Consider the following 25356-nt stretch of genomic DNA (forward strand, 5'->3'; position numbering starts at 1 on the left):
ATACAGCTGTGTGATATTACTATTGCACATGTGCACCAGCTTTTTGTGACTGTTTTTCTCTGCTGGAGCCCCTACTGAGGTGAAACATGTTCAGTTATCACTGTAAACAGTAGCTGGGATGTTGTTTAACAAGTGGTGTTTTTTGATGTGAGTTATGGTGGCCATACAGTAATAGATGACCACCAGATAGATCAGTAGATCCCTCTCAAATCAAATCTGATCCAAGAGGGGTTGACTCCTTCCTCACACTGTACACAGATTTTTAATAGATTTCAGTAAAGGGCATAGCAATAGCCATAGCAGCTGCTATATGGCCCTGTAGAAAAATCAGGCCCAGGTGGTACTTGATAGATTTACTATTAAAGGATAACTGAAGTGAGAGGGATATGGCGGCTGCCATATTTATTTCCTTTTTAAACAATACTAGTTACCTGGATGCCCTGCTGATCTATGTGGCTGCAGTAGAGTCTGAATCACACCAGAAACAAGCATGCAGCTAATCTTGTCAGATCTGACAATAATGTTAGAAACACCGGATCTACATATGCTTATTTGGGGTCTATGGCTAAACGCAGAGGCTCAGCAGGACAGCCAGGCAATTGGCATTGTTCAAAAGGAAATACATTTGGCACTGGCAGCCTCTGTATCCCTCTCGCTTCAGTTGTCCTTTAACTTTCATGTATTCCTCCTCCCTCCCTTTATCTCAGTGCTCATGGACTATAAGCAGTGTGGATTGCATGGGAATGTAAATAGTCCAGTTAACTCATATCTATAGGGTAGAGGCAAGTGACATTACTCAAGAGTGCCTATATCTGACGGCCCCACTAAAGTTTTGCTCTGGGGCCCATAATCTCTTGCTACGCCATTGGATTTCAGCTTCCCTTTTCTGACCGCAAACAACTTCAGAAACCAATATAACATTGATGTTGTATCCATTATGTCTCAACCATGTTAAAAATGAATATCTAATATGTCTATAAATGCAATAACACAAAATTTGCTGACCACACACATTTTAATTGTGGTTATTCAATGGCACTTTCCATCCAAATAAAATGGCTGCATCTAGGCAAACGCAAACTGACAATTTCAGGAGGATAGATTATTTCTGATCAAATCAGATCTTGTCACTGTAAATAATGTGATCTAATAGATTCTTTTAAAACATTAGATTCTAATGTGATCATTTCAAAATCTATAGTTTAAGAAGTTGTATTTAAATCTGCATGTGTGTCACCAGCGTTACAAAGTTACTGAAAATAAATATAATGCTATCTTCTTAGCCATTAAAGGACACCTGAAGTGAGAGCGATATGGAGGCTGCCATATTTATTTTCATTTAAATAATTCTAGTTGTGCTGATTCAGTCACACTTTAGTCGTAAGCATCTGATCTGCATGCTTGTTCAGGGTCTGTGCCTGTGGCTAAATTTATTAAAAGTCAGAGCATCAGCAGGACAGCCAAGCAATACGCATTCGTAAAAAGGAAATAAATATAGCAGATTCCATATGCCTCTGACTTCAGGTGTCCTTTAAATTAAAACCTAATAAAGGGGCATACACACATCCAATTTTAATTGACTAATCACTGCCCAATCTTATCACCTCCATATAGGAGGGCCAACAAATTTTGAATACTGCCCGACCTACATCTCTGACCTGGTCAGTAGATAAACACCTCTTCGCCCACTTCGCTCCTCCAATAACCTCCCCCTAACCACCCCACACATCTCGCACTCCCTTGCACGACTACAGGACTTCACTAGAGCTGCCGCCATCCTGTGGAATTCTCTCCCACTGCCCATCAGGCGTGTCCCCTCCTTCAACCTCTTCAAACAAGCCCTCAAAACTCACCTCTTCAAGTAGGCTTACCCCACTTCAATGCTGCCCTAACTCTCTCTGCCAAGGACCTCTCAATGCAGCCCCACTCCTTTTGTGTCATCAGTCCCACCCTCTAGATTGTCAGCCTTTGGCAGGGCACTCCCACCTTGTGTATCATACTTGATTGTGCACTCTAACCAGAGTAATGTGAACTTGTATTATTAGCACTACCACTCCAGTGTATGATCTGGCATTGTATTATTACATGTATTGTGTTGTGTGTCTTATTGCTTATTACCTGTTTTGTGTTGTCGGTCACCCCTGTTATTGTCTGTAATCTTATGTATTGTACAGCACTGCATTATTTGTTGGCGCTTTATAAATCTAATAAATAATAATAATACTATGAACATATTGTGCAGGTAAGCATTCACATGACATAGAAGTGGTAAAATTGGCCAATCAAAATTGGATGTGTGTATGCACACTTAAGGTGGCCATACATGGTTCAATTTTTCAATTAGATAATTTAGTTTGATTATTCCGTTAGATCGAATATTAAGATGTTTCCAGTATGTCCGATCATTTTTCCCGAAAAAACGGGATAATCGTTCGAATTTCTTGATCGAAGAAAAAAATATTTTCAACTTTCATTCAATTCGATCATTTAGATCGAATAAACGGGAAAAAAGAAACGTTTTCATTGTATCGTGTATGGGCGCCATTAGACATATATTTTGGACTTTGGACAGATTTGGGAAGATGTGAAGGTTTGCTCCTACCTCCTTTCAAAAGTGACAGGTCAGGATATGACATGGGTTCTCAACAACAGGGAATCAGATAACAATAACACTAATGACTCTTCCCTGACTCCTTAATATACAAAAAGAAAAGAATTTTGTCTAGAGTAACACTTTAAAGTGAACTTACCACTATAAACACGCCTGTGATAACACACATAACCAGCAGTGAACAGTGCATGGCTATCTTTTCATCAAATGCAGAAACTGCAGCAGTAGAACATGGAATAACCTGACAGTTTCCTGAGCTTCTATGGTGGCCAGTGAAATCACCCATCACATTCAATATCACTATAGGGAGGTGAATGTGAAGGGATGTCTTCCAGACAGTGTTAACAATAACAGAACCTCTCCTAGGTATAGCTCTGGGACAATAAAATAATTTTATACTGCAGTTTGAACATATTACCGTATGCATTTTATGAGCTTGCTTTATATTATCCAAGTTTATTTCTGGTTCACTTTAACACAGCATGTGAGATCCCATTTGTATGAAAGTACAGTATACATGTTGCAAAACTTTAATGTTTTAACTCTATGGTTCAGAACCCAAGATGTTCTTCATACATTCAACCCAGACATACCGATCCAGTGCTGGAGATGTGGGAAAGATACAGGCTCCCTGATACATATAGCCTGGTCCTGACCCAAGCTGAGCTCTTTTTGGAACTCTGTACACCAACACAGTCAACAGTTAATAGGAGGACCCATTCCTAAAGATCCTGACATATTCCTTTTACAAAATTCAAAATATTTCCATAGAGATTACAAAAAAATCACTACTACCACACCTAGTGAACTCTGCCTGTGCTCTGATACCTGCCCTCTGGAAAACCAAAAGTGTACCTAACCTAAAGATGTGGTTGTCTAGGATTAAAAAAAAAACAAAAACAGGTCTATGGAATACCAGATTCACTGCAAATTAGAGTCTCTGGACACATATGATAAAATATGGCCAAACTTGATTACTTTCACCCGATCCCCTGACTACTGAACCATTATGACTGAATAAAAACTTGAATGTACTACCCAACATATCACTAGAGTAGGGAAGCTAGGTTCTCCTGAAAAATGTATTCTCCCAATTACAAGTATGTTGTTGTTTAGTCTTTCAAACAAATCTACTGCTTACATGGTTAGGTTATTTAACCACCCTGGCGTTCTGATTAAATCGCCAGGGTGGCTGCGGGAGGGTTTTTTTTAAATAAAAAAAAAACTATTTCATGCAGCCAACTAAAAGTTGGCTGCATGAAAGCCCACTAGAGGGCGCTCCGGAGGCGTTCTTCCGATCGCCTCCGGCGGCCAGAAGTAGCACGGAAGGCCGCAATAAGCGGCCTTCCGTGTTTCGCTTACCTCGTCGCCATGGCGACGAGCGGAGTGACGTCATGGACGTCAGCCGACGTCCTGACGTCAGCCGCCTCCGATCCAGCCCTTAGCGCTGGCCGGAACTGTTTGTTCCGGCTACGCTGGGCTCGGGCGGCTGGGGGGACCCTCTTTCGCCGCTGCACGCGGCGGATCGCCGCGCTGCAGCGGCGATCAGGCAGCACACGCGGCTGGCAAAGTGCCGGCTGCGTGTGCTGCTTTTTATTTGGTGAAAATCGGCCCAGCAGGGCCTGAGCGGCAGCCTCTGGCAGTGTTGGACGAGCTGAGCTCGTCCAGACCGCTCAGCTGGTTAAAGGACAATTGTAGCGAGAAGGATATGGACGCTTCCATATTTATTTCCTTTTAAGCAGTATCCGTTGCCTGACAGCCCCGCTGATCTATTTGGCTGAAGTAGTGTCTGAACCACACCAGAAACAAGCATGCAGCTATTCTTGTCAGATTAGACAAAATTGTCAGAAAAACCTGATCTGTTTAGGGTCTATGGCTAAAAGTATTAGACGCAGAGGATGGGCAGGACAGTCAGGCAATTGGTATTGTTTAAAGGATACCCGAGTTGACATGTGACATGATGAGATAGACATGTGTATGTACAGTGCCTAGCACACAAATAGCTATGCTGTGTTCCTTTTTTTCTTTCTCTGCCCGAAAGGGTTAAACATCAGGTATGTAAGTGGAAGTTCCTGTCTAAAGGCCCATACACACGTCCGTTTTTTGCGAACGACGGGTCGTTTGAACGACCAGTCGTTCAGTTGTTCGCCCACTAAATCGGGCGTGTGTACAGACTGTCGTTGACGTGATAAGAGTGAGTGTGAGCGATCCGCCGGGCGGATTTAGCGGGCGAACGACTGAACGACGGGTCGTTCAAACGACCCTTCGTTCGCAAAAAACGGACGTGTGTATGGGCCTTTAGTCAGGACTGGGTCAGACTACAGTGTTACACTCACTGATAAGAAATTGCAACTATAAAACACTTTCCTAGCAAAAAATGGCTTCTGAGAGCAGGAAAGAGATAAAAGGGTCAATAGTTCATAGATTTTAGCTCTGGCATACTTCAATAAATGTGTCATTGAGCAAAAACTTAAAAACTAGATGTAAATACAAAATAATACCGTGGATTATCTTAAAAAGTCAAGCAGGATATATACAATTGTTTATTTTAAAAGGAAATAAATATGGCAGCCTCCAGATCCCTCTCATTACAGTTGTCCTTTAAAATGTTATGAGATAATTTAAGGAATACAAATAGAGCATATAGCTAAGCATATAAACATAAGCAATATACTAAATATATCAAATTATGCTAACAAATGTTATAGTTACATATCTTAATTGGATGTATGTTGGATACTATGTTACCTGAATTGCTGTTGTAAACTTTAATTATTCAATAAATATATTGAAACGGAAAGTATACATGTTATCAGAGAAGGCAAAGTGTACACCTTTCGCTTTTTGTAGCACTGTACTGTCACTGACTACAAGGAAAGTACAAAAAGCTACAGATTGCTCAAAATGAATTTGCATGCATCATGTTGGAACCCACTTTAACAATGCAATGATTGAGCTGCTCTCTGATTTAAGTTCAACTTCACATTGATATGACATATAGCGTTTCTTTTCCAAGCATTTGGAAGCTGGCTTTTATTGGTTATGGGTGACAAAACTAGACATTTAGTTGCTCTTATGACCGCACATTCCACAGTACCCCATGACCCAAACTCATGTACACAGGTGAGGGGGTATTTGCCACAACCCAGATGGCACAAACTGCATTTTCTTTAAAGTGAACCTGAACCAAGTAAAATTATTTAACACATGATGTACCTGCAAATGAATATTACATACTTACCTCGCCGCCAGTTCTTCTCAGAAGCTCACCATTTTCTCCTTACAATGATTCCTTCCAGTTCTGGCAAGATTTTGTCAGAATTGAAATATATCAGTTGCTGTCAGTTATACAGTATATAAGTTGCTGTCAATTATGAATGAAAGGACAACTGATGAGCAAGGTAATGTCTATGTTTCCCTATGGCTCAAGTGGGCAATATTACAGTTTAACAGTGTGCTGACCCGGAAGCTGTAATGGCCATTTAAAAATGGAGGTCGGAGGTTGGAGAATTCCATTGATCACAGTTCACAAACAGGACGCGGGAGAGTAGAAAGAGATTGATGAGTAGACTACCCCGGAAGTAAGTATGACATGTGCATGTCTATTTTGACTTTTTAATTTTCAGTTCAGGTTTGCCTTAACTGCCTTCAACCACGTCGCCCTTGTGCATATGTAAATGGGCCAGATGGTAACACAATGGCTACTTAAGAGGATGTTAAACTGCCATAGTTTACTGCCCTCAATACTGTCAGTGTGAACTTGGCCTAAGTCACCTCCCATTAGGATGACTACTTTGTTCAGCCTGCTCAGCTGACTAGAGCCACCCCAGGGAAAATATCTTTCATGCCACAACAGCAACCCATTTTCTGCCACAATGTTCAGTTAGCATGTTCCACAATAGACCACAAGCACTCAGTCCACCATGATGAATCATAGCACAGTAGAGAGATGAGAACTGCAGACGGAGGTGCGGTGAGGGAATGAGGGACTGCCTTCTTCTGCAGAGTATTTGCGGTTACGGTTCGCAAGAATTAAGGTGCTCTTCTGAGGAGCCAGGACTTGAACCGGTATTTTGGGGGTCCAATGTTTAAAAAGAGGTGGAAGGAAATTCCTGAATGCAGCACGAAACCGTCGGGACAGAAGATTGTAGATGAGAGGATTGACTGCAGAGCTGAGATAAAAGAACACTCCTAAAGACAAAGACAACATATAAAAGACTGTTAACGTTGCATTTGCTTGGTTCATTTAAGGCTCTTAAAAATACTTTATGTGGGCATTACATGAAACAGCAATCACAAATGACAGCAGATAATATCTGAACATTGCAATTAAAGGGAAGTGGGAAAAGGAGGGATAAAGGGAGTCATCTGGATACCTATACTGGGGGGAAAGGGGGGAAGAGTCATGTGGCTACATTTGCTAGAGGGAAAGGGATAGGGGTCATTTGGCTACCTACCTATACTGGAGGGAAATGTCAGGTTTTGGATAGGCACACCTTGCCGTGTTTCTGTAGTCGGGTGCTCAGCCTTGATGCAGAAGCGGCATCAGTCCAATACAAGCAATTCAAGGTCGGCTGGCACACCAGTTCAAAGTTCCAAGCAGTTTTATTGTATGCACAACATGACAATTGTTTCGGGGCCCCGAAACAATTGTCAGTTGTGCATACAATAAAACTGCTTGGAACTTTGAACTGGTGTGCCAGGCGACCTTGAATTGCTTATACTGGAGGGAAAGGGGGGAGGAGTCATTTGGCTACCTATACTGGGAGGGTGTCATCAGGCTACCTATACTAGGGGGGAGGGGTCATCTTGCTACCTATACTGAAGGGGTGCGGCTGGTGACAGTGGCCTAGGGCGGTAAAGAGTACAAATCCGGCCCTGATTTTAAGATGTCTCCACAGGTGTTCAATAGGATTTAGATCTGGACTCAATGCTGGCCAGTTCAGAACTCTTCAGTGCTTTGTTGCTATCAATTTCTGGGTGCTTTTTGAAGTATGTTTGGGGTCATTGTCCTACTGGAAGACCCAAGATCTCGATCATAAACCCAGCTTTCTGACACTGGGCTCTGAAGTGTGACCCAAAATCCTTTGGTAATCCTCAGATTTCATGATGCCTTGCAAACATTTAATGCACCCAGTGCCAGAGGCAGTAAAACAACCCCAAAACATCATTGAATCTCCACCATATTTCACTGTAGGTACTGTGTTCTTTTCTTTGTAGGCCTCATTCCATTTCTGGTAAACAGTAGAATGATGTGCTTTACCGAAAAGCTCTGTCTTGGTCTCATCTGTTCACAAGAGGTTTTCCCAGAAGGATTTTGGCTTATTCAACTACATTTTGGAAAAGTGTAGTCTTGCTTTTTTTATAGCCCTGTGTCAGCAATGGGGTCCTCCTGGGTCTCCTGCCATATCGTTTCATTTCATGTACATGTCGACGGATAGTTTGCGCTGACACTGATGCTCCCTGAGCCTGCAGGACAGCTTACATTTCTTTGGAACTTGGTTAGGGCTGCTTATCCACCATCTGGACTATCCTGTGTTGCAACCTTTCATTAATTTTTCTCTTCTGTCCAGGCCCGGGGAAATTAGCTACAGTGCCATGGGTTGCAAACTTCTTGATAATGTTGCGCACAGTGGACAAAGGCAAATCTAGATCTCTGGAGATGGACTTCTAACCTTGAGATTCTTGATATTTTCCACAATTTTGGTTCTCTTTCAGGGATGTGAACAAGAATGTGATGGTCACTTTGTCAGAGCTCCAGAGGTCCTCTTTGGAGAGAGGAGAACCTTCCATAAGGACAACCATCTCTGCATCAATCCACCAATCAGGCCTGTATGGTAGAGTGACCAGACAGAAGCCACTTCTTAGTAAAAGGCAAATGGTGGCCCGTCTGGATTGTGCCAAAAGGCACCTAAAGGAATCTCAGACCATGAGAAACAAAATTCTCGGGTTTGATGAGACAAAGCTTGAACTCTTTGGTGTGAATGCAAGGTGTCATGTTTGGAAGAAAACAGGCACTGCTCATCACCAGGCCAATACCATCCCTACAGTGAAGCATGGTGGTGGCAGCATCATGCTGGGAGGATGTTTTTCAGCGGCAGGAACTGGGAGACTAGTCAGGATAAAGGGAAAGATGACTGCAGCAATGTACAGATAAATCCTGGATGAAAACCTGATCCACAGTGGTTCATCTTTTAGCAGGACAATGACCCTAAGCACACAACCAAGATATCAAATGAGTGGCTTCAGGACAACTCTGTGAATGGCCTTGAGTGGCCCAGCCAGAGCCTACACTTGAATCTGATTGAACATCTCTGGAGAGATCTTAAAATGGCTGTGCACCAATGCTTCCCATCCAACCTGATGGACAGGGCAGTTTCTAGGCTAAATTGCACACAGGGCGAGGGTGTAAAAATTGCGCACCTTCCCCCACCCCAGGGGGCTCACGAACCCTTACTCTTTAGGGACAGTCACACAGGCAGAGGTCACAAGTAGATCTGCCTACTTACTAGTGACCACCCGCTCATCCAGGAGTAAGCAGGGACCAGGAAAACACACAGGTGAAGAGAGCCCGGAAAGCCGACTCCTCCATGGGTGCCGCGCACTGACAGCCTGCAGTACCGCTACAGGACATCAGGTGTCATCATGTTGAGGCGACGTGATGATGATTTGACGTCAGACGCAGGCAGCCCTGGAGGAGTCAAGGAAGGTGATCTCGTTAGTAATCTACTTTCTTCTTCCATTTGGCTGCACCGCGTCACCAGCCCCATAGCGGTTATGTCCTTCTGCCTGCGCCCCCCTTCTACTAATTGCCGGTCTGCACCCAGGGCGGCCGCCCTGACCGCACTGCCCAAGAAACGGCCCTGCTGATGGAACTTGAGAGGTACTACAAAGAGGAATGAGTAGAACTGGCCAAGGATAGATGAGCCAAGCTTATTCATAAAGACTTGAGACTAATTACTGTAAAAGGTGCATCAACAAAGTAATAAGTGAAGGCTGTGAATACTTATGCATATATGATTTCTCCTTTTTTTTTTTTTTTTAAATAAATTTGCTAAAACCTCAAGCAAAGTTTTTCCCATTGTCATTATGGGGTGTTGTGCATAGAATTCTGAGGACAAAAATAAATGTAATCCATTTTAGATTAAGGCTGTAACATAGCAGAATGTAGGAAAAGTGATGCGCTGTCCGGATGCACTGTGCACATATATAAATACAGTGGCTTGCAAAAGTATTCGGCCCCCTTGAAGTTTCTCCACATTTTGTCATATTACTGCCACAAACATGCATCAATTTTATTGGAATTCCACGTGAAAGACCAATACAAAGTGGTGTACACGTGAGAAGTTGATTGAAAATCATACATCATTCCAAACATTTTTTACAAATAAATAACCACAAAGTGGGGTATGTGTAATTATTCGGCCTCCTGAGTCAATACTTTGTAGAACCACCTTTTGCTGCAATTATAGCTGCCAGTCTTTTAGGGTATGTCTCTACCAGCTTTGCACATCTAGAGACTGAAATCCTTGCCCATTCTTCTGTGCAAAACAGCTCCAGCTCAGTCAGATTAGATGGACAGCGTTTGTGAACAGCAGTTTTCAGATCTTGCCACAGATTCTCGATTGGATTTCGATCTGGACTTTGACTGGGCCATTCTAGCACATAGATATGTTTTGTTTTAAACCATTCCATTGTTGCCCTGGCTTTATGTTTAGGGTCATTGTCCTGCTGGAAGGTGAACCTCCGCCCCAGTCTCAAGTCTTTTGCAGTCTCCAAGAGGTTTTCTTCAAAGTTTGCCATGTATTTGGCTCCATCCATCTTCCCATCAACTCTGACCAGCTTCCCTGTCCCTGCTGAAGAGATGCACCCCCCGAGCATGATGCTGCCACCACCATATTTTACAGTGGGGATGGTGTGTTCAGAGTGATGTGCAGTGTTAGTTTTCCGCCTCACATAGTGTTTTGCATTTTGGCCAAAAAGTTCCATTTTGGTCTCATCTGACCAGAGCACCTTCTTCCACATGGTTGCTGTGTTCCCCACATGGCTTGTGGCAAACTGCAAATGGGACTTCTTATGCTTTCTGTTAACAATGCCTTTCTTCTTGCCACTCTTCCATAAAGGCCAACTTTGTGCACTAATGGTTGTCCTTTGGACAGAGTCTCCCACCTGAGCTGTAGATCTCTGCAGCTCATCCAGAGTCACCATGGGCCTCTTGACTGCATTTCTGATCAGCGCTCTCCATGTTCGGCCTGTGAGTTTAGGTGGATGGCCTTGTCTTGGTAGGTTTACATTTGTGCCATACTCCTTCCATTTCTGAATGATCGCTTGAACAGTGCTCCTTGGGATGTTCAAGGGTTTGGAAATCTTTTTGTAGCCTAAGCCTGCTTTAAATTTCTCAATAACTTTATCCCTGACCTGTCTGGTGTGTTCTTTGGACTTCACGGTGTTGTTGCTCCCAATATTTTCTTAGACAACCTCTGAGGCCCTCACAGAGCAGCTGTATTTGTACTGACATTAGATTACACACAGGTGCACTCTATTTAGTCATTAGCACTCATCAGGCAATGTCTATAGGCAACTGACTGCACTCAGATCAAAGCGGGCTGAATAATTATACACACCCCACTTTGCAGTTATTTATTTGTAAAAAATGTTTGGAATCATGTATGATTTTCGTTCCACTTCTCATGTATACACTACTTTGTATTGGTCTTTCATGTGGAATTCCAATAAAATTGATTCATGTTTGTGGCAGTAATATGACAAAATGTGGAAAACTTCAAGGGGTCCGAATACTTTTGCAATCCACTGTAATATATATTATAAACCTCATCACTGGCGAGAGATCATCATGGCCAGTCAGAGGAGAAGCTTTGGCACGCAATCAATCGGGCAGGGGTGCTGACACCACACCGGCCAATCACAGCTGCCCACTGCTCCTTTTACTAACTGGTGCTGATGGTCTCTTGGGCGGGACCACGTACTATCATTGGGCCAATTACTGCACTCAATCAGTAGAAGTGACCTATCAGAGGTCATTGCTACTGATCGAGAGCAGTGATTGGCCCAATGATGGTGCCATGGTCCTGCCCATGAGATCATTGGCACCAGTTAGAAACAGGAGCAGGGGACGGCAGTGATTGACCGGTCTGGTGTCAGCCCCGCCTGATTGGTCGCCTGCCAAAGCTTCCCCTCTGACTGGCCATGGTGATCTCTTGCTGGCAAATGGGTTTTATCATAGCATGCCCTATGGTATCATACGTAAGGGCGGCAGGTGCCACCAGTTGAATGAGGATGGGGATTCAGGGATGTGTGCCAAGAAGGTGGGCGCGAAAGCGAATAGGAGGTAGAAGCCAGGTGGCCCAAACTGTTTGTACAAATGCCGCACCCTAGACTTTGTTGCCTGAATCACGTGATTCAGGTGTCTTCATCGTAGGTCTCCCTTGCCCTTCTATTACTTAATATGGCTAATATTTACTAGGCTTAATACATAAGCAAATTAGATTTTCAGTATGCTGTGTAGAAGAAATGAAAAGGGAAAGACATTCGCTTGTAAAGTCCCATTGCCAGAAAACATCCCGAACAGTAGAATTGTTTATAATAAGGACCTACTAATTATCTGTTATACAACCTTGCTAAATTAGAAGAGTTTCCTGGAACTCCGCTTGGGATCATCCCAAGAACTTACATGGCTGGCAGTGAGAAGGTGACATCTTATCACGATACATGACTGCCAGTAAGAAGGTGACATCTCATCATAAATTACTGCCAGTGAGAAGGTGGCAACTTACCCCAATATATGGCTGGAAGTTAGAAGGTGGCATTTTATCACCCATACATGACTACCAGTGAAAAGATGACATCTTATTACCATACATGACTGACAGTGAGAAGGTAACATCTTATCGCCATACATGACTGCCAGTGAGAAAGTGACATCTTATCACCATGCATAGATGGCAATGAGAAGGTGACATCTTATCATCATACATGACTGGCAGTGAGTGAGAAGGTGACATCCAGGGGTCGAGTGGGGCGTGGATGCGGGTGGATGACGCCCACTTACTTTTTCCTGAGCGTGGACGCCGTCCACCCTGGCATGTGTGGAGGGGAGCAGCGCAGTGGAAGGAGAGCTGTGAGCAGCAGTGGAGAAGGGGGGCCATCTCCCCCCTCCTTCCCTCACCTTAGGGTGCTCTCCATCCCTCGCTCTCCCCTCCAGAACTAATGTGCGGGCAGCCGGCAGCGAGCGGGACTTACCTCTCCTCGTTCTGGTGCCGGATCTGCATGCCGCTGCTCTGGTCTAGACCAGACCAGACTAGCGGCAGTGGAGTGCTCGCGCCAGAATGAGGAGAGGTAAGTCCCGCCCACTGCCGGCTGCCCGCACATTAGTTCTGGAGGGGAGAGCGAGGGATGGAGAGCCCTAAGGTGAGGGAAGGAGGGGGGAGATGGCCCCCCTTCTCCACCGCTGCTCACAGCTCTCCTTCCACTGCGCTGCTCCCCTCATGCTGGGGGGACACCTGACTACCTATTCAGGGGACATATACCCCTGACTACATATATACTGGGCACATATACCCCCTGACCACATATACTGGGCACATATACCCCCTGAATACATATACTGGGCACATATACACCTGCCTACATATACTGGCCACATATACCCCTGCCTACATATACTGGGCACATATACCCCTGCCTACATATACTGGGCACATATACACCTGCCTACATATGCTGGGAACATATACCCCTGCCTACATATACTGGGCACCTATACCCCTGACTACATATACTGGGCACATATACCTCTGGCTATATATGCTGGGCACATATACCCCTGCCTACATATATTGGGCACATATACCCCTGTCTACATATACTGGGCACATATACCCCTGTCCTATCACCATACATGGATGGCAGTGAGGAAGTGAAATTTTATCACCATACATGGCTGGCAGTGAATAAGCAGCCATTTTATCACCATACATGGCTGGCAGTGAATGAGAAGACATCTTATCACCAATCATGGCTGGCAGTGAGTGAGAAGGTGACATCCTATCGCTATACATGGCTGGCAGTGAGAAGATGACATCATATCACCAATCATGGCTGGCAGTGAGTGAGAAGGTGACATCCTATCACCATACATGGCTGGCAGTGAGAAGGTGACATCCTATCACCATACATGGATGGCAGTGAGAAGTTGGCATCTTATCACCATATATGGCTGGCAATGAGAAGGTGACATCTTTTCATTATACATGGTTTGCAATGAGACGGTGATATCTAATCATCATACATGGATGGTAATGAGAAGGTAATACCTTATCACCATAAATAGCAGGCAATGACATCATATCATTCCACATGGCTGGCAGTAAGAAAGTGACATCTATCACCACAGTACAGCTCTAGAGGGTTGATATCAATATAATACTTAAAGAGGAACTCCAGTGAAAATAATTTAATATAAAAAGGTGCTTAATTTTTACAATAATTATGTATACATGATTTAGTCAGAGTTTGCTCATTGTAAAATCTTTCCTCTCCCAGATTCACATTCTGACATGTATTACATGGTGACATTGTTACTGTGGGCAGATTATGTAGCTGTTCTGGCTTTAACAGACAGCTATAAACAGCCATTTCCTGTGTGTGTCATTGTTACATTGTGGCAGTTTGCCCAGAGTACCGTACGGTGCCAGAGCCTCTTGTGGGAGGGGTTTCAGCACAAAATCAGTCATACAGCGCCCCCTGATGGTCTGTTTGTGAAAATCATTATATTTTTCATGTAAAAGTGGGTATCAGCTACTGATTGGGATAAAGTTCAATTCTTGGTCGGAGTTTCTCTTTAATACCCAATATTTAGTGTATAGTGGTCTGCAGTGATACACTAAATGCAATCTGTGTATACTTTGAGAATAAATTAGGATCAGAGGGAAAAAGAAATGTGTTGGTTTGGAGTTCATGGGACTGTAAAGCTAAGTCTGTCATGAAGTAGTTAGTTGACTGCGCTATAATTAAAACCTGCCCAGCTGGAAGCTCTCAGGAAGGCTAGCTTGAATGAACCCAAAATATAACTGTGATATGTGCAGCAATATTTTACCTGCAGGAACCAAAATTACAATTATATTTTCAGACTTAATTGTTAGTCATGAGAGAGTTGCTGATACCAGAAATTAAGGCAGGCTTAATCCCAGGCACCAATAGGCCTGCATGTCTGTAAAACGCTCTGGTGAAGACCCATGGTCATTTAGACCCTGCACTCTAAGGGCCCTTTCTCACCGGGACAGTGCAGTATTTTTACCGCACCCCACCACCGTGCAATAAAAGTCTATGGAGACTTTCAAACTTTGACATTGCGGCGCAACATGACAGAAGTGATGTTTTGGCCGCATCCCCGATCTAGGTACAAAACTACGTTACCGCGCAGCTTCTGCATCAACTTGTGGCGAACTGTGTCGGCCCGGAAGTTATGTTAGTCTATGGCGACGCGTGGGTTTTAAAACAATTACTGATGCGATGTTGCGGAGCACATGCGCAGAAGCGTATATTTACAATACGCTTCCGTGCACTTCTTCATACTCTGAAGCAGGAAGTGACCGCAAGCGTGCGTCACTATCTGCTTGTGTAATGATCGCTGCTGCAGCAGGTGTTGCTGGAAATAGTAGTGCTGCAGCTCAGGCAGTTCTGATATCTTTCCATGCAAGCTGCATAGCTTTGTCTGTCTTTCCCTGCTGTCAGCTTGTGACTGATTATCATTCACCTGTGTGGGAATCTGCATGTCTGCTCCCATTGGATGACCTCAGTATAAAGATCTGCTTCCTGCAGGACTCCTTGGGTTTTCATAGCTTCAGTTTAAGCCTGTCTTGCTGTCGCTTCGGCCCCCGATCGTGTTTCTTGTTCTAAAGATACTTTGCTGGTCTTTGCATCATATATTGATTCATTGCCAATATATATGCATACCAGCACGTTTATTATTTTCCTTGTATTCGTGTTACGTTGATACATCAGTGTCGCTGATATATACGTACACGAACTGTTTATATCCTGTGTTCAGTTAGTCAGTTTTCCAGCACGTTTTGGTAGTTTGCGCGTACCGTGATCACCCGTGCTGAGGTAGTTACCCTGCTCCTGGTTCTGTTTGTGGATTGCGTTCATCTCTGCGAAGAGATAACGAATCCTTCTGAATCCTGTTCTGTTACCATTTGTGGATTGCGTTCATCTCTGCGAAGAGATAGCGAATCCTTCAGAGTCCTGTTCCCTGTATTACTCCTGTCCTAGTCAGTGTTCCTGCTTATGTCATATATCGGTTCATTGCCGATATATACATATGTTAGTCAGACGTTACAAATAGTTTCATTGATAGCTGTAATTGTAATACGCTAGGAAAACATACTTATTGTATATTTGTCTGTGTTACGTTCATCTATCTTGATCCTGCTATTTCCTGACTATCCTGTCCTGTCTTTGTGAGGCACGCCATCGCCGCAACGCATTGGCTGCCTCATTCCAGTCTGTGTTATTGTGGACGCTTGCGGTCACTAAGTAGTGGCTAGTTAAGCAAGCGTTCATTCTGTTTACCTGTCCTGATCTCCTCAGTTCTGGTTTATGCGCTCAGCGCTACCTTGCGCTGAGACGTTATAACGAAAGCATTGTTTGTGGCTGTCAGATCTGCACCGGCTCTGTGCGCCACAATCTCCTATTGGAGTCAGTCCTCCCCTCCACTATACTAGGGATAGCCTGTTTCCTTGTGCTAGTGTGTGTACCTCCTCCATGTCAGCTCATGCGTTGCATGCTGACTGTGGAGAATACACCACCAAGCCTTACATTATGAAAACCCCATTACCAATCCCCATTGTGGGGGGGATTCCCAGAAAGTATGACACTGTTAATTATGGTTCCTGTTCCTTTAAGAAATTTGAAGAACTTAGCTCTGAAACAGAAAATGAGTTTTTCTCTGAATGTGCCAGGTTCCTGGCCAATCCTGATCTCCAAGCGACTCCTGTTTCAACCTGGGCACTCCAACTAAGTTATATTTTGTTTAAAGGGGAATTATTCCAGTGGGCATTTGATGTTCTCAATCATTCCGATTTGAAAGAGAGACCGCTGGAATTTCTAGCGTTTGTGATCCATAACTGGTTGCGCATAGATCCATTGCCTTTTCCTCTTAATGAACTCCTGGCAGCAGGCCAATCAGCTACTCCTTCAATTGCTTGCAAAAATGTTCAGCAAGCAGAAAGTGCTACTGATAATTTTCCTGCAGCCTTGAATAAATCACCAAAAACAGCAGGGTCTAAGGCAAAACGCAAACGTTCTAAGAAACGTGTCCGATCTGCAGAGTCGTTATCCTTAGCGACTGAGACCTATAATGAGATTCTGCCATTAACAGATAATGAAATGCAATTGTCTTTCAGGGGAGTTAAATGGACTTATGAAACTACTAATGAACTTTCCTCCCTGGCTAGGGAAAATAAAGATTTTTGTTTAAAAGAATTATCTGAGTATGATTATGAGGAGATATTACAGAGTATTGAACAAATCAACTTATTTGTGAAGCAAGGAAAGTTTGCATACACTACAGTTCAGCACTTGCTACAGGTATTGGAGATTCTTAGGAATAAGGAATCTGCCCAGGGGAGGACTGGCCAGGGGGGAAAGGAGGAGATTTCCCCCCAGGCTGCCTCTCATTTTATGATTTAGGGCTGGTACAGTGCCTGCTGCATTCAGGTTTTTGTATAAGGCACTGTGAAACATTAGGCTGGCTGAGAGAAATAAAGGTGCAATTACAGAGCAATTAGAGTACGGGTAAGCTGGTAAATGTACACAGCAAGATGCAGAGCAGAGGCTTGCCTGCAGGGTCCATAGAAAAAAAACAAAAAAAACAACAAACTGTCTGCTTTCACACCATTATAGCTCCCAACTGTCCCTCTTCTGAAGGGACAGTGCCTCTATGGACATAAGTGTGCATGTGTGTGGGTGTGTGTGTGTGTGTGTGGGGGGGGGGGGGGGGGGGCGGGAATCTTGGGGAATTAATATGGCCATACATCTGTTGTCTCGGCGATCAACCAACTGTTTTGATAATTACTATCGGATTAGGTGAAATTCGGTGCTGCTACAAGCATGCCCAATTGACGATTTGACTGATTTTGGTCGGAAATTGGTTGAATCTGAGATGCTGGGAAATCTCAGGCCGATGTGGTTGATTTGGTGTGCAGCGGTAACGACGTGCGATAATCACGAACAACGGGCACAACGGAAACCCCTTGCTGTCATCCCTCCAAATGTATTATGTGACCCCTGGTGCCTTTGCAGTTATACTTTACCTGTCACCCTGCCCTGGAAGTGTCCTTACTGTATTTCCACATGGGCGCCCCACATGACTACCAGCATGCAGCACGTGGGGTGCATTTCTGATGTCATTTGAGCTGGGGCTGCCATGGAAATGGGCCTCTAGTTTGTGTTTCCCCCCATTCTGAAAGGTCCCAGTCCTCCCCTGAATCTGCCAATCACCTGCTAATTAACCCAATATATGTCCCTGCTACAATCATATCTGCAAACCATGATCTGCCTGTTAAGTATGCTTGGAATCCTCCATTTGAGAAAGGAGAGATGGAAGCTCTGGTCAATGAATGGAAGAATGATTCAAGTTCATTTTGTCAATTTTACAGTGCAAAAAGTGAATTAGTATTGAATGCATGCATTAAGTCTGCCTATAACCTAATAAAAACTGGTGTGTGTGGGTATGACTTTGTGGCTCCATTGATTGATGTGTGGGAACTGATTTTGGATGATTTTTATGTGACTCCGAATTCGCAAATTTGGCGTTCTGACCCGCTTGCTGTAGCACCTTTGGCTGATTCAGCAGGTGATTCGGAGCTCTTTTTGTGTGAAATTGAAGTTCCTGCAATTCCACCCTGTACCATGGATAACTCAGTGTTACTTACCAGTAAAACAGAAGCCACTGATACATTCTTAACCTTGCCCTGCGCAAATTTCTCAGCAGAGAATCCAGAGGTCCTGCTGACTTCCGAGTCCAGCCTAGCCAGTACTCATGACTCTTTGTTCAGTGAAACAGACACCAGAAAAATCTTGCCTGCCTCTGCAAACACTTCTGCAGAAATTACCTGTGTTAATAAAGTTCAACTCCTGTCTGATCCAGCAGATGCCAATAGATGCACTACATCAGTTTCCGAGTCCCAGCAATCCTGTCTAGAAACCTCAGAACCCCAGCATCTGAATTTTCCAATTTTACAAATGAATGGTGATTCAGATGCGCAAACATTGTGTCTTGATCTTCCTGTTTCTACACCTCGCTCTAGTTTCGTGAATAGCTCAGAGCATCTGCTATGTGAACCTGAAATCGCAGAATTATTACCTTGTTCAGAAAATATTCCAGTAAATTTGCCCTGTACCATGAATTGTGCAGTAGATCTCTCCAATGAAACTCAGGTCACAGAATCATTATGCTGTCCAGCAGGTGCTTCCATGGTTTTGCCCTGCAATATGGACTGTTCAGTGATCCTGTCCAGTGAAGCTGTGGTCGCAGAGTCTTATGCTTCACCCAGTACTTTGGATACTTCAAACCCTCTAGCAGAGGAGTCTGAGGCACTGCTTACCTCAGTTGGTGTTGCAGTAATATTCACTTGTCTAGCAGCTGTTTTGGAATTACAGTCTGCTCTAATAAAACTTGATGAATTTCTGCCCAGCAAAGCAGAAGCCATTGAAATATTGTCCTCGTCAGCAAGTGTGTTAGATACCTTGCCCTGTACACAGTCTGATTTAACCAATGTTGTTGAGTCCCTCTCCAGTGTTGTAACAGCCGAGGAACTCCAGCCCTGTCCTCTGAATGTTTCAGAAGTCTTGCCCTGTAACATGGATAATTCTGATTCTCTGGTCAAAATAATAGAAATCTCAGAATTTCAGTCCGGTCTGATGAGTGTTCCTGAAACCCAGCCCTGTATCCTGAAAGATTCTGGTTCTCTGGCCGCTGTGGCAGAGGTTCCAGAGTCCCCTTCCTGTCCAGGGAATTCCTCAGTTTTGCCTAGTCCAGTGGGGGCTGCTGCAATACTGACTTGTTCTGCAGCGCCTCATGAGCTCCAATCCAGTGTATTAGATGAGTCTCTGTCCAGTCCAGAGGTAGTTGTGGAGTCCCTATCTGGTTCAGTGCATACATCAGAAGATTTGTCCTGTCTTGTTAGTGCCCCTGAATCTGATTTGTTACTGACTTTGCTGGAATCAGCGACATCTAAGTCTGATCCTGCATTCTCGTGTAAAAGTCCAGTAGTTGCGAAGTCTAGTCATGATGATTTTTTTTGGGCCAGTCCTGGTTTTGGTCCTGTCTTGGCTGACCCTGAGGCTCACAGTTCCTTGACATGCCCAGAGGTTTCTCTTGTGCCAGTGTGCCCAGATGTTCTTTGTGTGCCAGAATGCCCAAGTGTGTCTAAGGTGTTAGCGTGCTCTGATGCTTCCTTAGTGGATACATGTTCTGATGTTGCCAGTCTGCCTGCATGCCCAGAGATGGTTCTGGTCCCTGAAAGCCCTGATCCTGATGTTTGTCCTTGTGGCCCTGACTCGGGAATTGCCCTAGGTTCCATAGGGGTTCTTGATAGTTCTCCATGTGAGCCTAAGGGGCGTTCTGACCTATGGGGATCTCTTTGGAGCTTCAAGGTGTTCTGGGAGGTCTCTGAGAAAACTTGTCCTGGTGCCTTGGACTGGTTCAACAGTGGGTTTTGTGTTGGTAAAGACAGTCCCGGTGGGCATTGCAAAGGCTTTGGCGTTTTTGAACGGTTCCTGGAAGGCGGTGGGTATCGCTCAGGGAGTTTCGGAGGGCTTTCTTCTGGAAATCATGGTTCTGATGGGTGTCACACTGGGGCTTGTAGTACTGATGGGCATGGTTCTGTAGGTTCTGGTTCTGATGGGTCCAGTCTTGTGGGGACTGATTCTGGAATTCGGTCTTGCCGGGCTGTCCCGGTCATCATGAATTATCAGTCAGACTGTTTTGTTGGGAATTTCAGTTTTGAAAAGCGTCTGGAATCCGCTTTTAAGGGCGGGGGTACTGTAATGATCACTGCTGCAGCAGGTGTTGCTGGAAATAGTAGTGCTGCAGCTCAGGCAGTTCTGATATCTTTCCATGCAAGCTGCATAGCTTTGTCTGTCTTTCCCTGCTGTCAGCTTGTGACTGATTATCATTCACCTGTGTGGGAATCTGCATGTCTGCTCCCATTGGATGACCTCAGTATAAAGATCTGCTTCCTGCAGGACTCTTTGGGTTTTCATAGCTTCAGTTTAAGCCTGTCTTGCTGTCGCTTCGGCCCCCGATCGTGTTTCTTGTTCTAAAGATACTTTGCTGGTCTTTGCATCATATATTGATTCATTGCCAATATATATGCATACCAGCACGTTTATTATTTTCCTTGTATTCGTGTTACGTTGATACATCAGTGTCGCTGATATATACGTACACGAACTGTTTATATCCTGTGTTCAGTTAGTCAGTTTTCCAGCACGTTTTGGTAGTTTGCGCGTACCGTGATCACCCGTGCTGAGGTAGTTACCCTGCTCCTGGTTCTGTTTGTGGATTGCGTTCATCTCTGCGAAGAGATAACGAATCCTTCTGAATCCTGTTCTGTTACCATTTGTGGATTGCGTTCATCTCTGCGAAGAGATAGCGAATCCTTCAGAGTCCTGTTCCCTGTATTACTCCTGTCCTAGTCAGTGTTCCTGCTTATGTCATATATCGGTTCATTGCCGATATATACATATGTTAGTCAGACGTTACAAATAGTTTCATTGATAGCTGTAATTGTAATACGCTAGGAAAACATACTTATTGTATATTTGTCTGTGTTACGTTCATCTATCTTGATCCTGCTATTTCCTGACTATCCTGTCCTGTCTTTGTGAGGCACGCCATCGCCGCAACGCATTGGCTGCCTCATTCCAGTCTGTGTTATTGTGGACGCTTGCGGTCACTAAGTAGTGGCTAGTTAAGCAAGCGTTCATTCTGTTTACCTGTCCTGATCTCCTCAGTTCTGGTTTATGCGCTCAGCGCTACCTTGCGCTGAGACGTTATAACGAAAGCATTGTTTGTGGCTGTCAGATCTGCACCGGCTCTGTGCGCCACAATCTCCTATTGGAGTCAGTCCTCCCCTCCACTATACTAGGGATAGCCTGTTTCCTTGTGCTAGTGTGTGTACCTCCTCCACGTCAGCTCATGCGTTGCATGCTGACTGTGGAGAATACACCACCAAGCCTTACAGCTTAGTTGGTGGCCAGACAGGAAACACCGCAAACTAACGCGGTGTTCCCTGAAGGCCTGTTTTTGGCAAAACGATGTGGTGTGGCGGAAGCGACGCACCGCAACGCTAACACTGGTTTACAGTGTGAAACCAGCCTCAGGGTTACTCTTGTCTCAGGGGAACGGTCAACAGAACACCACAATTACAGTAGGATTGTCACCTAGTAGTAAAACACCTGCAAAATGAAAGCAAATAAAATATTATATCCTTATCAGGGTGGTCTGCGTCAAGGATATTTTAAAGGTCAGCTGAAGCGAGAAGTATATGGAGGCTGCCATATGTATTCCCTTTTAAACAATACCTGTTGCCTGGCAGCCCTGCTGATCTATGTGGCTGCAGTAGTGTCTGAGTCACAATAGAATCTAGCATTCAGCTAACCTTGTCAGATCTGACGGTAACATCAGTAACACCTGATCTGCTGCATGCTTGTTCAGGGTCTTTGGTTAAAAGTATTAGAGGCAGAGGATCAGCAGGACAGCCAAGCAACTGGTATTGTTTAAAAGGAAATAAATATGGCAGCCTCCACATCCCTCTCGCTTTAGTTGTCCTTTAAAACCCACTACAGAGGGTGTCTATTTGCAAGCAAGTAATATAAAAGCTGCATTGACCTGTAAGGATGGCCACGGACATCAGATGGTGATCAGACATGCAGATGTGATGTTAAAGCTGGCTGAGCTATCACAGTTTTAGGCTCTGTTTACACTAATGCTACACTGTTTTGCAAATACCTGAATAGCCACTAGAGATGGCCTGAACGGTTTGCCGGCGAATGGTTCCCGGCGAATTCCGGTGGTTTGCGTTTGCCAGCGAACGCGAACTTTTCAGGTTGTTCGGTTCGCCCCCATAGTGCATCATGAGGGTCAACTTTGACCCTCTACATCACAGTCAGCAGGCACATTGTAGCCAGTCAGGCTACACTCCCTCCTGGAGCCCCACCCCCCTTATAAAAGGCAGGCAGCGTCAGGCATTGGACTCACTCGTGTGCCTGCATTAATTAGAGAAGGGAAAGCTGCTGCAGACTCTCATAGGGAAAGCTTAGTTAGGCTCTTGTAGGCTTCTTAGCTTGCTCCTTGCTGATTCTTATTGCTAAAAAGCACCCCTCAACAGCTCTTTTGAGAGCTAATCTTGTTCTTGTGATCTTTTTTTTTTTCTGTGTGTGTCCCACTGACACTTGTGTTGCATAGACAGCCTTGGTAATTCCTACTGTGTGTGCCACTGCCAGGTCTAGCACATTCAGTGACTACCTGTGTGTGCGCACCAGGTGCACATTGTAATACCCATCACTGCATATACCTACCTACCTGTTCACAGTGCACCCACCTACCTACGTGAGCGCACGCAGTGTCCCTGTGCCTGTCCGGTACCTGTCTGTGTGTGACAGGTGCACATTGTACTACCCATCACTGCATATACCTACTACCTGTTGTTCACTTCAGTGCATCCACCTACCTACCTGAGCGCACGCAGTGTCACTGTGCCTGTCCGGTACCTGTCTGTGTGTGACAGGTGCACATTGTAATACCCATCACTGCATATACCTACTACCTGTTGTTCACTTCAGTGCACCCACCTACCTATGTGAGCGCATGCAGTGTCACTGTACCTGCTCGGTACCTGTGTGTGACAGATGCACATTTGTAATACCAGTCATTGCATAATTGTTCACAGTACCTGTCTGACCGCACGCTGTGTAATATACCACTCCAAGCATACCTGTTAACTGCACCTGTGTGACAGCTGCACATTGTATTGTAATACCATTCACTGCATACCTTTCCCTGCATCTGTGACTGTACATTGTATTATACCTGGCAGTCAGTGCATACCTTTCACTTGAATGGATGGCAGACTTGCACTCCATGACAGATTCTCGTTAATGGTAGTAAAGTCGATCAGTGTCATATACAGCAGGGCCTCGAACGTCCTCCTGTACTGTTTTTTTTTGTCACTACCTCGGGACTTGCATGCCATGCCTGCTGCCTTCCTTGGATGTGTGGTGTGGTGGTAGCCGTTTCTCAGGCTACAACTCCGGACCGGAATCGAACCCTGACTCCCCTGGCCGTACGCTTTCTTTAGCAATGGTAGAGAAAGAACCATCGGCAGTATGAGCAGCGATGGACTACTGGGTGCGCAGGCTTGACCTGTGGCCAGAGCTGTCACAATTTGCCCTTCAACTTCTGTCTTGCCCTGCCTCAAGCGTCCTGTCAGAAAGGACCTTCTGCGCAGCTGGAGGGTGGAGGCATTGTCACTGAGAAGAGAAGTCGCCTAAGTCACAAAAGTGTTCAGTACCTGACCTTTATCAAAATTAATGAGGCATGGATCCCGGAGGGCTACTGCCCACCCGAAGACTAAGTCAGTCCCCACACACAGCATCTCTGCCTGCACGCCGTGTGACTGCCTGCCCCAAGACTAAGTCGCTCCCCACACAGCACCTCTGCCCGCAGGCCGCTTGACTGCTAGCAGCGGCCGCTATAATAATTTTTCTGGTGCGTGTACCTTCCTACCTAATTTTTCTGGCTGCACTGCAGCTGCAACAACAAAACAAAAGGCATGTCAATTCTCCTTCATGATCATTACCTTGCCGCGCTGAAGGGGCTTGCATATCGCAATGGCTGCCGGCTATTAGAGTTGGGCCGAACCTCCGATTTTAGGTTCGCGAACCTGGTTCGCGAACTTCCGCGGAAGGTTCGGTTCGCGTTAAAGTTCGCGAACCGCAATAGACTTCAATGGGGATGCGAACTTTGAAAAAAAAAAAAAATATGCTGGCCACAAAAGTGATGGAAAAGATGTTTCAAGGGGTCTAACACCTGGAGGGGGGCATGGTGGAGTGGGATACATGCCAAAAGTCCCGGGGAAAAATCTGGATTTGACGCAAAGCAGCGTTTTAAGGGCAGAAATCACATTGAATGCTAAATGACAGGCCTAAAGTGCTTTCAAACATCTTGCATGTGTATACATCAATCAGGTAGTGTAATTAAGGTACTGCTTCACACTGACACACCAAACTCACCGTGTAGCGCACCGCAAACAGCTGTTTGTGTAGTGACGGCCGTGCTGGACTGGTGCGCACCATGGCGAGAGTGCAGGTTTTGGTGGCTTTACAGCCCATATGGTCGCCTGGCTGATGTAGCTGAATGACAGAACAGTGACTGTCCAGCTGATCAAATTTGGTCTGACCACAATGAGGCAACAACGTTATTATCGTGGGTGCGCCCCCCGAGACACTCATCTAGGCGCCGGTCATTGCTTCATTGTGATACGCAAGCCCCTTCACCACGGCAAGGTAATGATCACGAAGGGGAATGGGCGCATGTACATGCCTTTTCTTTTGTTGTTGCAGCTGCCCGCAGTGCAGCCAGAAAAATTAGGCAGTCATGTACACGCACCAGAAAAATTATTACAGCGGCCGCTGCTAGCAGCGGCCTAAAAAATTCA

The 25356-nt window shown here is 44.9% G+C and overlaps 1 protein-coding gene across 1 annotated transcript in view; it reads right to left on the bottom strand.

Moving 5' to 3' along the window:
- Positions 1 to 6542: 6542 nt before the first annotated feature.
- LOC137562334 (neuromedin-U receptor 2-like) overlaps positions 6543 to 25356 on the bottom strand; it is a 131032-nt gene continuing 112218 nt past the window's right edge. Inside the window, exons 6-7 of the mRNA XM_068273669.1 lie at positions 24921 to 24926; positions 6543 to 6847 (exon numbers count right to left, since the gene is read on the bottom strand). Coding sequence (XP_068129770.1) covers positions 6543 to 6847; positions 24921 to 24926 — 311 coding nt within the window. The remainder of the gene's footprint in view (positions 6848 to 24920; positions 24927 to 25356) is intronic.

Source organism: Hyperolius riggenbachi, chromosome 3 (genome assembly GCF_040937935.1).
Source record: "Hyperolius riggenbachi isolate aHypRig1 chromosome 3, aHypRig1.pri, whole genome shotgun sequence".
NCBI lineage: Eukaryota > Metazoa > Chordata > Amphibia > Anura > Hyperoliidae > Hyperolius > Hyperolius riggenbachi.